At 41.1% G+C, this 13995-nt stretch overlaps 1 protein-coding gene across 21 annotated transcripts in view; it reads left to right on the forward strand.

Annotated features, from left to right (window-relative positions):
• MPPED2 (metallophosphoesterase domain containing 2) overlaps positions 1 to 13995 on the forward strand; it is a 181187-nt gene that overhangs the window by 45050 nt on the left and 122142 nt on the right. For 15 of the 21 annotated variants that reach the window (XM_085011588.1, XM_085011580.1, XM_085011582.1 and 12 more), the window contains one exon: positions 8526 to 8707. The exons of the other annotated variants lie outside the window; for them this stretch is intronic. Coding sequence is in view for 7 of the 15 variants with exons in the window: in XM_003122896.6 (XP_003122944.2) it covers positions 8526 to 8707 (182 nt within the window). In the remaining 8 variants the exon portion in view is untranslated. The remainder of the gene's footprint in view (positions 1 to 8525; positions 8708 to 13995) is intronic. 21 annotated transcript variants of the gene reach the window in all.

Below are 13995 nucleotides of genomic sequence, written 5' to 3' on the forward strand. Positions count from 1 at the left end.
TGGGCAAAGTCATTTGAAAACCTTCTGGAAAGGATTCACTGTTCTAGGTGCCATTAAGAATACTTGTGATTCATGAGATGAGGTCATCAACATTAACAAGAATTGGGAAGAAATTGACTCCAGCCTTCATGGATGACTTTGAGGGGTTCGAGACTTTAGTGGGGGAAGTAACAGGAAATACCAAGGGAACTAGAATTAGAAGTGGAGCCTGAGGATGTAACTGAATTGCTACAACCTCATGATAAAGCTTTAATGGATGAAGAGTTGCTTCTTATAGATGAGCAAAGAAAGAGGTTTCTTCAGATGGAATCTATTCCTGGTGAAGATGCTGTGAAGATTATTGAAATGACAACAGAGGATTTAAACTACTACATAAATTTAGCTAATAAAGGAGCAGCAGGGTTTGAGCAGACCAACTCCAGCTTTGAGAGACGTTCTATGGATAAAATGCTATCAAAAAGCATTGCATACTACAGAGAAATTATTTGTGAAAGGAAAAAAATCAGTTGATGTGGCAAACTTCACTGTGGTCTTATTTTAAGAAATTGCCAAAGCCTCTCCAGCCTTCAGAAGTCACCACCCTGATCAGTCAGGAGGCACTAACATCAAGGCAAGTCCCGCCACCAGCAAAAAGATCACAACTTGAGAAAGGCTCAAATGATAGCATTTTTTAGCTATAATTTTTTTCATTTAAAGTATGTACATTGTTGTTTTATATATAATGCTATTGTGCACTTAATAGGCTACACTATAATAAACATGACTTGTACATGCTTTGGGAAACCAACAAAATTCATGTGATTTGCTTTCTTGCGATATTCGCTTTCTTATGGTGTGGTGTTGAATCCACAGTAACTCTGAGGTGTGCCTGTAATGTACTGGCAGATCAACTGCAGAATCCTGGAAGGAAACACCCTCGTTGCTGCTTTGTCTTCCTAGCACTTAGCATGGCACCTGGCCTGTAGGTAGGTGCTTAAGAAATTGTTGTTGACTGACTACCTGACTGTGTGGAGTAACAGGCAGTCAGTACAGTGTCACATGCCCTTTTTTTTTTCAAATGCAAGGCCAGTACCCAGAAGTGTAAGCAAATTAACTTGGTTGTTAAGTTAAAAGAGTCAGAAGCATTTAACCCTGGACAACACATCTCCAGTCATGGTATTTATGACCCAACCATATGCCATCTTGAGAGGCTACAGTGGCTCCCACAGTAGGTAGCCTGACTGGCACCAAAACACCTCCAGTGGGACCAGCAGAAGGACCAGGGATTCCTGTCACATTCAGTGCTCAAAGAATTAAATTGTTACCACTTAATAGTCATTGAATGTCAGCACTGTACTTTTATAAGGAAAAAAATAGATGAGACACACTCCATGCAGTGGGCTTTGTTAACGATAATTAGTCTGTGGTAGAATAGTGTTGATCCAGCAGTTCAGCAGTTAAAGAAAAGCAGTGCCCTTGGTACAAATTTGAGTGTGTTTTTACATCTGGTTCTGCTATGCTTACTTACTGTGTTTCAGCACCGTTGCTGTTCTGGGGCATCATGGCTAAACTGGGAAAGTTTTACCAGCTCAGAGTTTTAGAAAAATGAGAACAGCCCCATTTCTGAAGCCACTAGTTAAATCCCATATCCTTTAATTTTTGTTTTATTGTGGTAACTAGAATCTAGCTTCATTGTTCTCTCTTACACTAGAAATACCTGGGAGGTCTCTTTGGTCCTAAATTGCAGTTTCGCTTCTCTTATGTATAAAGTCTGGCTTGCTCTGATTATATTTGGTATGGGTCTGGACTGCATTTATCTTTGCATTGTCTGGAAAGAAAATAAAATTGCAAAGAGACAGAAGATGTTTTAAGCTGCTAGAGAGGCTGAATTGTTTCTAAAAGGCTTGCACAGGAATCATGCGACCAATCCTTTGGTCCTGCCTTTCTTTTCACACTTGAAGAACAGAGACAGAAGTGGGGAAGTGCCTTGTCCACTAATTGATGACCATGGTAGTGGGAGTACAGGAAGGCCCGGATGCCACAACCAGAGCTCTTTATTTTAGTTTATTTTATTTTGGCCATGCCTGCAGCCTAGGGAAATTCCTGGGCCCGGGATGGAACGAGTGCCACGGCAGTGACAAAGCCAGACCCTTAACCTGTTGAGCCGTCAGGGTACCTCATCAGAGCGCTTTTTAATGAGGCCTATCTGTCAGCTAAAGTAGCCCCTCTAATGACACCTGTATTTGGAAACATTTTGCACATGTGACTTGACATCTCTGGGAATGAGAAACACTCTTTATTTTTACCATCAGTTTGCACATGTGACTTGACATCTCTGGGAATGAGAAACACTCTTTATTTTTACCAATATTCTAAAAATAAGGTTTTATATTGCTTATTTTCCCAATGAACTATAATGTGCAGTTTTTTGAGGTTTTAAGAAACTCCATTTAACTGGATAATGTACATAAGAATTGAGGGGTCGGTGTATGGAGTCCTAAAACTTGCATATTTTTGGCCATGAACTCCAGTGAGCAGTCTCTAGATAGCAATGGCTGCAAGAGTTTAGGTGGTAGATTTGCTGGCATTTTATAAATTTTATCATTTTTTTTTCTCCAAGTGCAGGCGGATTTTTAGTTTCCAAAATTAAGTACGTAGAGAAGTGAATTGAAAGTTAGAAAACTTGACTCTTACTTTTTTAGAGTGGACAAACCTTAACGTTTTAGTAATTATTTATTTCTTTCAATGTGTATTTGCAAAATACAGCCAGCATATCCACTTCATAGATGATATTGTTTAGAGAAAACCAAAAAAAAAAAAGTGCAGAAACTGTAAGACAAATTAAGTTACAGTACACACAGAAAAGCAAAAACTATGAAGAAAATATGCAAAGAGGCGAAACACAGGATTAGATCATCTCTGAAGTCCTTTCCAGTCTAAAAATTCTGTTAAGCCTAGTATTTATTTATTCATTGTTTTGGTGGCAGCTTTTACATGTCTTTTTTTAAATGATTTTTTTCCATTGTAGTTGGTTTACAGTGTTCTGTCAATTTTCTACTGTACAGCAAAGTGACCCAGTCACACATACGTATATACATTCTTTTTCTTGCCTTATCCTCTATCATGCCCTATCATACGTGACTAGATGCTCTTTATCGAACAATCAAGTAGAGAACAGACTGAATTCTCATGTCTAGGGTGGTGGTGTAGCATCACGAACGTAATTTTAACTCTTGTGCCATCTAAATTTTCAGGATAAACGTCAACGCTGTAATATCACATTGGAGAACTTTTTAAAGTCAGTGGAATGCATTAAAAACAACATGAGGGTTCCAAGTGGATTGGGGGATGGTTAAATACATCGAAATCCTGTTAAAATGCTTTGTGAGGGTTACAGTCTATTCTGACACTGAAGTAGAGGCTAATTGTGTACATAAGGCTTTTACTGCACACTTGGCTTAAAGAAGAAATCCGTGTCATAACAAACCACATGATTTACAGCTTTTCTGAAGCTCTATCAATGGGACTTGCAACACTGCATAAATTTGTTATCAGAAAAAATAACAGATACAGCCAGAAGAGGATTCCATAGTAGAAGCAATATTATCATATAGGTTTTTTTTATGGGTGTTAAAAAAAAAAAAAGCTCTAATGAGTCAAGACTGAATAAATGAGAATGGTTTATTTGTTTGAATAGGCAATGGGATATATCAACATTGGACAGTCAAGCTTCAAGAACAAAACTGGAGGCTTTGGCCCAAGACCTAGAGACTTAATTAGAACACCAATTAAGACGATCGCTCAGGTCCTCTCTAGAAAAGTCCTCCAGGGCATCCAGCACTGTTGATTCTCTACCACCTGTACTGGCACTTGTCTCTGATAAACAGCTCACTGGTCCATGAATTCACATGGCTTATGACTTTGGACACTGAAGATGGAGGGGTTCTGCCCAATCAGATTATATCAAGGAGATCATCAGGATTCTGAGGGCGCTTGAAATCCTATCAAGGAAACGTTAAAGAAACTGGCTACTCAACCAGGTTAGAGACGATTTCAAGGGATTATAATACATGTCTTCAAATCTTTGAAGAACTGTCAAAGGGAAAGGGGCTGAGTTTTCCTCTGTTATTTCAGAGTGCAGATCTAGGATGGAGAAGGAAGTGACAGGAAGGAAATGAATGTTTTTACTGACTGTGGATTGTGTGCCGAGTGCTATGCGGGTTGTTGTATGTGTGATCTTCTTGAATTTCACCAAGTTACCTATTGTTATTTCAGTGTAATGAAAGGAGACATGGCAGTCAGAGAAATAAATTTCCTGTGACTCCTACTAGTAGTAAAAATATTACTTCCTAGTTTTAAAAAAAAGCGAAGCTAACATTTATTGTCTGCTATGTGCCAGGCATTGAGTACATTATTATTTTTTCTCCTCCTGGTAATCCTGTGAGTTAGGTACTATTTTTATATCCGTCTCAGTGGTGAGGAAACTAAGGCACAGGAGTAAAGCACATGGTTTGGTGTCACACGGCTAATAAATGTGGAGTGGGATTCAGAGCCAGACTGTCTCCAAGCTTCCATCATTCTTCATCTCTACTTTCAGAGCATGAGCTGTGTGCCAGACCCAGTACTTGACGATTTATAGCCTTAGAGCAATATCGTAGATTAGGCATTATCACCCCCATTTTACAGATGAGGAAAAAATCGAGGCCAAAAGAATGAAATAATTTGCCTGAAACAAATAACTCAGCCAACTTGTTACTCGGTCTTCAGGCTCCAGGCCAAGTCATTTTGGACCACGCTCGGCTTTCTCAGAGTTTCTGGATCGGGAACTTTCTAGCAAGTAGAGCTGTCAGTAACCAGAAACAGACACCCTAGGGGTCAAGGGGAGAGGGAATGCAGGAGCTCCCCTTCTCTGGAAACCTTGGAGAGAAAATTGACGTCAGCTAGGCAGGGAAGGGGTAGAGATTCAAGCTTCATAGAAAACATTGAACCTGATGCCCCCTAAGGTTTTGTCCAGCTCTGGGATTTTAAGCTGCTGTGTTTTCTTCTCATCTTCCCATGTCATCTTGTTTTCCCCTGGGCGTACTCAGATGTACGTGCAAATCTTGCTCTGCTGTTTGAATCTGGCTCTGGGGGTTAGATTGCCTTGGTAAGATACTCACTTGCTAGGATATTTGACATGATGCCTTAGGGGAAATGTTAGGTCATGTGAGAAGTCAGCAGCATAAACAGTGAATGGTAAAGTTGTTAACTAAGAGGGGAAATATAGCAGGAGGGTCTTCACAGGATGTGAACAGGTAGATCTTCTGATAGCAGTCAGGGGCTCCCTTAAACATGCTTTTACAGGAAAATGTTGTGCTGTCTTGCCTTTTCAAAGTGTTTACCCAAGGCCCAATTTGGAAATAGTAGTTTCCCTAAGGGTGTCTCGACTTTAATTATATCCACTGCAACTTGCCTACTCTACTAGACATCTTATTTTCAACTCTGAATGTCTTTTTGGGTGGAAGTGTCTTCCTTCCTATGACACCCCCCCCCCAGTGATATTCATCATGTTACTTGCAGCGTGGCTCTGACACATCATGTCTTCTTATACTTAGTCCCGCGGGTCTCAAAGGACATAGTCTCTCTGGGTCAGGGGATGTATGTAAATTCTGCATTTGCATTTTTATACCTGCCCCCTGCCACTTCCCAATCCTCTACTCTGAATCCATCCTCCATATCTTTCCCAGACATCTTACTGATTGTTTTTCTCTGATGACGTCCAGTTGGTGGTGTTGATGGGTGGGCCTTCTTGGTCCTCCGGTGTCCTTCTGGCTCATTATTTTATTTCAGCTCAAAGCTAGGGAGGACATATTTTCTCCCTTTTTCCTATCCCCTCTATTTTTCTATTCCTTGGACTTTATTTCATCATTAATTCTGTTGGATAGGTACGTATTTCACTGGAGAAGGTGGGAAGGTGGGGGAGGACTTTGAAGCTGCTCAAACATTGAGTGGTATTCCAGTTGTCTTAGAAAGTGATTGCCTAGTGTAGAGCTAAGGTGGGAAACACATTCTGTCCTGTGTGACGATTTTCTTCTCTAAAATGAGTAGGTTCAAAGAATCGGGGCTTAGGGGATTTATATCTTTGCTCCTTTCTGCTTTATCAATTCGAAATGATGATTACGGTGTCCCTCTGATAAATTCGGATGGACTCCTACAGGATTTTGATGCCGTACTTGGGCCCATAGCTTAGTGGCACTATGGAAAGGAAGAGAAACTGGGCTTTGTCTAGACTTTACCATTAGGGTGAGAACGGTACCGGAAAATAAAGATGTATAAATATTGAATTTATTTGTATGTTTAAAGGCCAGGGGTTGATTGATTTAATTTTCATTCAGGTGTTGGTGGTTTTGGTAGTCCCATTTTGCAAGCATCCTCACTTCAGGTATAGGAATACATCATGGACCACTTTCAGTGGGTGGCGCTGTCTGCTGTGGGAAAACTACCCTTGGCAGACAGACCATACCAGTTGGTGCGGTGCGAATAGAACCACTGAGACTGGGCATCATAGAGAAAGGTAGACACCAAACATTTTTATACATATTTTTAAAAATCAGCTTTAGCTACAATGAGGAGGGCTTCTAGGTCACTCAAGAGCTCTCTGTGCATTAGTGAATTTTCTCCATGATAATGGCAGTGTTAACTTCTAACCTTTACAGGAAAATCCTTTTTTTTTTTTTTTTTTTTTGTAGAAGTTAAGCTTTCTTTGGGGTTTCCAATCCTCCTTCCTCCTTTCTGTCTTCTTCCAGCTCTCCTTTCTTCTTCCTTTTGTCCCTTCTTCTCTGACAGAGATAAAATAAAATTAAAAGATTAAATTGTGGTTGCTGAGGGGGAAGGAGTGGCATGGACTGCGAGTCTGGGGTTAATAGATGCAAACTATTGCATTTGGAGTGGATAAGCAATGAGCTCCTGCTGTATAGCACAGGGAACTATATCCAGTCACTTGTGATGGAACATGACGGAGAATGATGTGAGAAAAAGAATGTATATAAAGAATATATGACTGAGTCACTTTGCTATACAGTAGAAATTGACAGAACACTGTAAATCAACTATGATGGAAAAAATAAAAACCATTTTTAAAAAAGGATTAACTGTTAAAGAAATGCAGTACTAGCTGGTTGTGTAAGGATGTCTTTATTTCCCTCATGAAAATTGCCATGGTTAAAAACAGATTGTTTCTTTTTCAAAAAAGTGAGGAAAGGGAGGAAAAATTAAACAAAGCCTTTCGAGGCTACATGTACAAGGAATCTCTGTTGAGCTTTCCCTGTGTTCTCTGCTGCATGTTAACGACCCAGGGTGGGGCTGCAATATGAAATATTGTTCCTTATTTAACGTTTTACACTCTCATCTCGTTGCATAGTTGCTTCTCTTGTGACCTTCTCTTTGCTTTGATAACTGCTTCTTTTCACCCATAATCCAAAGTAAGTGTACATTCCTGCAGAGAAATTAAAGGAAGCTGTCAGTGTAGAGTTAATATAGTTAAAGCGTCCTTAACTCTGCTATAAACCCTTTAAATAATTAAAACTGTATGCTCGAAGAGTCAGATTTGCATTTCTTTACCAAGTTTATTTAGCACACTTTGTTACACTCAATTAAATGAGAATGTTCTGTTTCATTTTCTTTGCTTCGGGTTGATCATTTTGCCTTTTGATTCTTATGCCCTTGTGTAATTTCACAGTGCTTAGGTCTCTAAAACTGTACATATATTAATGCATATGTAGATCTATACGCGCCCATTAAGAGGCTTCCTATTTGTGCTGAATAGACTCTTTGCCCAAGGCACATGAGCGTTCCACGTAGTCTAAGGTGTAACTGGGACCGCAGATAATTCATGGTGGTAAAGAAGGAGCTGGACAAAGTTCTTGGAACATCCAGTGTTTAATTTAAAAGCCCTCTTAACTTTGGAGTCCCCTCCCCTCCCCACAATTTGACTTGTGACTCTCTTCACGAGAACAGGAAGACAGAGGTATGGAATGGTTCTAGAAAAGAAATTTAATCTAAGCGCTATCTGTGACTCTTCACGTCTCAGTTGGCAAAGCATGTGCAGAGTGGTCTCTGCAAACTCGCTCATTGCTTCAGTTATGCATGTTTAAGGAGGAATAAATTAGTTAGCCGAATCTTAATGAGTCGTGGGATCAATTGGAGCATGATCAGAGAAACAACAGCATCATTTTGCTTCCCCATTTGGGGTTCAGTATCCCGAAACTTCACCATCAATCACTCTGTCAGGGTCCTGGGTTATTTCTGATTCTACATGTGAGCTAGTCTGACCTTTTCATTTTCCTACCAGGTAAGTAAGACTTTTTGGAATTTGCCCAGTGGGTTTGTAGACGGGTGATGCTATCTCCTTTGCACCCCAAAATGTCCCTTGTTACCAGTGGGCCCTCCTGTCTTTGCATCAGTTTGCCTGGGTGCTTTCACGGATAACAGTCAATATGTATGTGCGATGACAATTTCGAGGGTTCTAATATATTTAACTGTTATGGGATCTGTTATGTCTACTTTAGGGTCGACCCCATCCCATATGACACTCCAAAACCAGCGGGCCACACGCGGTTTGTCTGCATCTCAGACACACACTCCAGAACAGATGGTATCCAGATGCCTTATGGGGACATCCTTCTCCACACAGGCGATTTCACCGAGCTGGGACTGCCCTCAGAGGTTAAGAAGTTTAATGACTGGTTAGGTAAGGAATGATTGCGTTCTGGCGGCCCCAATTAACCTTTCCCGTCCGAGTGTCACTCACTGTGTCCTAATTGAATTAGAGCACTTGGAAGCCAGCTCAGCCATTTCTCGTATGATATGCGGTGGTGTCTAGCTTTAATCCAATTCTGTTAATTAAAGATGAATTTTTAGATATTTAATTTTACTGTGCATCCTTTCAGTGCCTGGCCTCGGCGGCTCTGGGGCAAAGGGATGGAAAGCTTTGAAACCGATCTCATCTCACTCATTCTGCTTTAATGAGGGCATTCATTGGCACACACGAGACCTGGGCTCATATTTTTAATTCATTGGCTCTGCAGTCTTTCCCAGATATTTCGAGCAAAAACCTACCAGTAAGAGAACATTTCTAAGGAAGGGAGGAGGATGTGAAAGCCCTTTTATGAAGGGAGGGTCCAGGACAGGGCTGCTTGGGGGCAGCTTCACCCAAGGGAACCAGAAGGGTGTCCTAGGACCTCAGGAAAGATGAGACGTCTCACTGTAAAGCTCCAAAAATTTGGAATATGAAACTACCCTATGCACTGTGAAAAGGGTATTGACAACTTTGTGGTTGCTGCAGAGGCACCTATGGGTCTGGATTCTTGGAAAAATGTTGACTCCTGGGTCAGGCAGTTGCCAAATATTAGCATTACAAGGCAATCATGGGGTTATTCATAGTGGGGATCGGATGACAGATCCTTTTAAGAATCCTCTTAGGTGAGAAAGAAGTGCAAGGTTCTCAGATTTCAGAGTCTCTAAAGACACTAAAGAATTACATAGTAAAGAGCAGAAATCACTCCAGAAGAATAAAGTCATGAAGAATATGTCGGTCAATGAAAAATTACTTGGGAGATTTAGGCAGAAACTTGAAACTTCGTTGTCCATCAAACCAAAGTAGGGTTTGAGAAGTTTTTAAATAACTGATTAAATGATAAAGTGTATGTGTTAATGGAAAATAATATTTGTTAAAAATCGTTAAAATATTTAAAAAATAAACAATAAGCTTAACTAATGGCATAACTGTTTGAGTTTTCCTGTGACCTTGCACATCTGCCTACCTTTTATATAACTGATATCAGAGTATATAGCTGCTCTTTGACTTTTGTGTATTTTCATTTGATAATATTGATAAGATTTTACATGGTTTTGTGTAATTTTCACGTGTCCTTTTTGATAGCAAAATGACATTTGTATTGTTCTGTATTTTTGTTCAATGAAAAACTGCCCTCTAAAAATGAACATTTAAATTGATAACAATTTTTCCTCTGAAGCTAGTGCTGAAATGTGCATTTTCACTTGGGTATGTCATTTTGCTTCCATTGACTTCTTTCTTGGGGTAAAATATTATATGAGCTAAATTACTAAGTCAAAGGATATGAAATTGTTTATGGTTCCTGCTCTATATTGGCCTCTTGCTTTCAAGGGAATCGTAGCTGTGTACTGAATATACCGATTTATGACACTCTTGGCAACGGGGGATGTTGGAGCTTTGTATTTTGTACTGTTTCAGTAGGTATTCAGTCATCTCACGTAAAAATGGAAAGCTCTCTTAAATATCATGCAGCATCAGCCCATTTTCACAAGTGACTCAGATGCAGAGAAGTTAAGTGACTTTTTCAGAGTCTCTTAGTGGCAGAGCCGGGCCTAGAATCTGGATCTTCTCCCTCTTTTTTTACATCTGTCAAATTTGCTTTCAAGTACGATTCGCTGTTCATTTCAGCAACTTGCATTTATGAACTATTAGCAGACAGAATTATTTGGGGTTGGATTTTTGACAGTTTTGAACTGTTCTGTGACAAGAGAATGTCAACACAGAATTGATCTAGCTGCCTTGACAATGTTGATTTGTCAAGAAAGGGAGTTAACACTGTGGGAAGTGTTTATAGAAATACCAGACAGGGTAGATCCTGGTTATAATCTTGTTTAGCTGCTGACCTTGGGCAGCTGAGTTAACCTCGCTTTTCCCCTTGGTTTCCCTCTGCAGAACCAAGGATTAATACTACCTGTCTTTCTGGTTTGTTGTACCGATTAATCAGTAAATGATTGCAGCTAGGAAGTTTTTGTGGCCCATTAATAAATGAATGGGGAATGTGACGAATGAACCATCAACAGATATTTAAAGGGTAAAAACAAGAAGAGGTTGGAGGAATTATTTCATAGATTAGAAGGAAACCCTGGGAGATTTTATAAGGGAATGTATTCCATAAATGGAAAAGTGCCATAACTAAGGAAATAACATGCTGAGGTCCAATTGCTAGGTCAGTTCCTTCTCTTCCCATTTCCACTCAGATCTCCTGAAACAGAAGGAAGAGGTCTCAGCAGGGGGTGCAGACTGTGAGGCTGAAGGGAGCCTGCAGGAAGATAGAGAAGTTAGGATCCAAAGGGGAGGCCCAGAATAGCTCAGTTACCCTGGCAGCCTCAAGGTGCTCTGAGGGTGAGAGATGGTGTGGGTGAGAGATGGTATATGATTACACTCTACCACTTGGCTCAGTTGGGAGCCTCTCCCCTGAAAAAAAGTGCTTCTAGCAACAGCTGCCAGGTGGCCTAGCAGTGGAGTCAAGGGTCAGACCAGTCTAGGGCTTTGCCATAATAGGGCATCCACCTCTCACCAGCATGGGCCTGCCCACATTGGGCAGACACTTAGAGTCCAGTGTACCTCTCATTGATTTCCATCTCTTTACCCTAGACTATCCAGATTCTTGGAAATAACCCGACCAGCCCCCAGGCGCCTTTGTTTTTCCAATGGGCTAATCTGTTTCTGCTACAGACCAGGCCCTTGTTCTATCCCTATGACATCTTTCTAAGGTGGCTAATGTTACCTCCATTTTACACATGAGGAATCCGAAGCTTAATGGGGCTGGCTTACCCAAGATCATTTAGCAGAAAAGAAAGAGAGGCTAAGAAATCTACCCAAGTTCATGAGATGAGTAAACATGGGGTTGTCTGATCCTAAAATATACGCCCTTTTCCTTTCCTATTCCATGATGTTAGAGTAGGCTTATGGCAGCTAGGAAGCTTGCAGACCTTAGGCTTGAACTAAAATGTAGTTGCTCTCAGCTGCTTCATGTGGAAATTGAGTGGCTGTTTGACCATGTGCTGTTATTTGAAAGATGTATTTAAGCACTGCCAGTCTTGACCCTCACCCTGACCTACCAGCTACAGGGACTGAGAATCCCATCATGAGTTTCTGTTGGTCTGGAGATGGTGGGTCTTGGTTAGTATTATGTATAGATGCCACCTGGCAGGAGTAACACAAAGTTATTAATGCAAAGTAATCTATGAGATAAGTGAGCACAGCACAGGGTCATAAGAAGATAGAACTCAAGCTAGGTGGAGCCAAAGGTTGGAAAGATAGTGTGGCCTGTAATGACTATGAGCAGCTGGAAAGAGCCTGCATTCAATTCCTTCCTTTGATAAGTTGCTTAAACTCTAGAGCCTTGCTTTTCTCATTTGTAAAATGGGTACAATAATAATAATATACCCCAGAGTTGTTGTGAGAATGTGCTCTGTGATAGAGCTTATACCAATTTTTATTTTTTTCTTTTTTGGCCTCCCTGTGACATATGGAATTCTGGAGCCAGGGATCAGATCCGAGTTGCAGTCTCGACCGAAGCCACAGGTGTGGCAATGCCAGATCCAGAAGCCACTGTGCTGGGCTGGATATCGAATCTGCGTCCCAGCCCTCCCAGGACGTTGCCAAGCCCGTTGTGCCACAACAGGAACTCCAAGCTTATACCATTTGTTAAATTAATTAATTTATTTGTTAATTTATTTATGTATCTACTTATTTTTGTTATGGCTGCACCTGAGGCATATGGAAGTTCCTGGGCCAAGAACTGAATCCTAGCCACAGCTGCAACCTGTGCCACAGCTGCAGCAACACTGTATGCTTTAACCCACTGCACTGGGTCAGGGATCGAACCTGTGCCTTTGCAGTGATCCGAGCTGCTACAGTCAGATTCTTAACCCACTGTACCACAGTGAGAACTCCTTGTACCATTCTTAACACAGCCCCTGACCTGTGAACAACTTTCAACAGAGGGAGACAACAGAATAAGTGGCAAGGAATCCAAAAGAAACCAGAAAGGACTGGGCACCCTAGGTTTAAAGAGGAATTTAGAGGGTAAGAGGGACCCCAAAAAAGCTTAAGAGTAGAAGCTGAAGACAAGTCTTCCTCTTAAAATTACACTAAGAGGACAGAGCATTAGGATTGCAAAAGGACTTGGAGGTCCCACCTCCTCCTTTGATGGAAGGGGAAACTGAGGCCAGAGAGATTATGTGAATTACTGAAGGTCGCTCAGACAATTAACGATCACATTGGGACTGGAACTTGGACGGGGCTAGATGCTCTACCTCTTCCCTGCACCCCTCAATTACATGTATCCCTTCATGCAGTCATCAAAATAACTTGCGAAGTAGCTTCTGTTATCTAGGAGTAAGCTGTTATTAGCTTCTCTATTTCTTAGGAGGCAACTGAGCTTTCGTGAAGTTAACTTACCTAAGACCATGCAACTAGGACGTGACCTGAGGATGTTTTTCTTGGGTCCATCAAGCTCTACTTCCCACATGTGTTCTCCTTGTCTTTCTTCATTCCCAGTCAGGAGTTTTGGATTCCTACTGAAAGGACCATATCCTGGGTTAAATGGTGGTTTTTAAATATCTACCTTTTTAAACACACACACTTAGGCATATGTAGTCTTAGAGCCTGAGTTGGGTCTATATCATTTCTCTTACACCAGAGTTGTGGGAAAGAGGTACAGACAGGTCTCTTCTAAAGAAATACCCTTTAAAGTGGTGGTTAAATCCTATAGTTCCATTAAGTCCTATGGTCTCAGGGATGCTACAGAGATGAGATGTCAGGAATGAATAAGCTTTGGTGAGGTGCACTGGGATCCTAGTCCATTATGTCATTTTCTTGTCTTTTTTTTCCTTTTTTTTTTTTTTTTTTTTTTTGCTTTTTTAGGGCCAAGCCTGTGCCATATGGAAGGTCCCAGGCTAGAGGTTGAATTAGAGCTTCAGCTGTCCGTCTGCACCACCGTCTATACCACAGCCACAGCACTGCAGGATCCAAACCCTGCCTGTGACCTTCACCATAGCTCATGGATCCTTAACTCCCTAAGCAAGGCCAGGGACCATACCCATGTCCTCATGGATCCTAGTCAGGTTCGTTTCCGCTGAGCCGCAATGGGAACTGTGCGTTTTCTTTTTATCTTGGCAAAAATGCATCTCATCCACAGACTAGACTTAGATGTAAACCTGCCAACTCTAGATTAA

This window comes from Sus scrofa, chromosome 2 (genome assembly GCF_054392235.1).
Source record: "Sus scrofa isolate SSC_HxYL_T2T_F1_AM1 chromosome 2, Sscrofa_HxYL_maternal_Yorkshire_Landrace_v2.0, whole genome shotgun sequence".
NCBI classification, from domain to species: Eukaryota; Metazoa; Chordata; class Mammalia; order Artiodactyla; family Suidae; genus Sus; species Sus scrofa.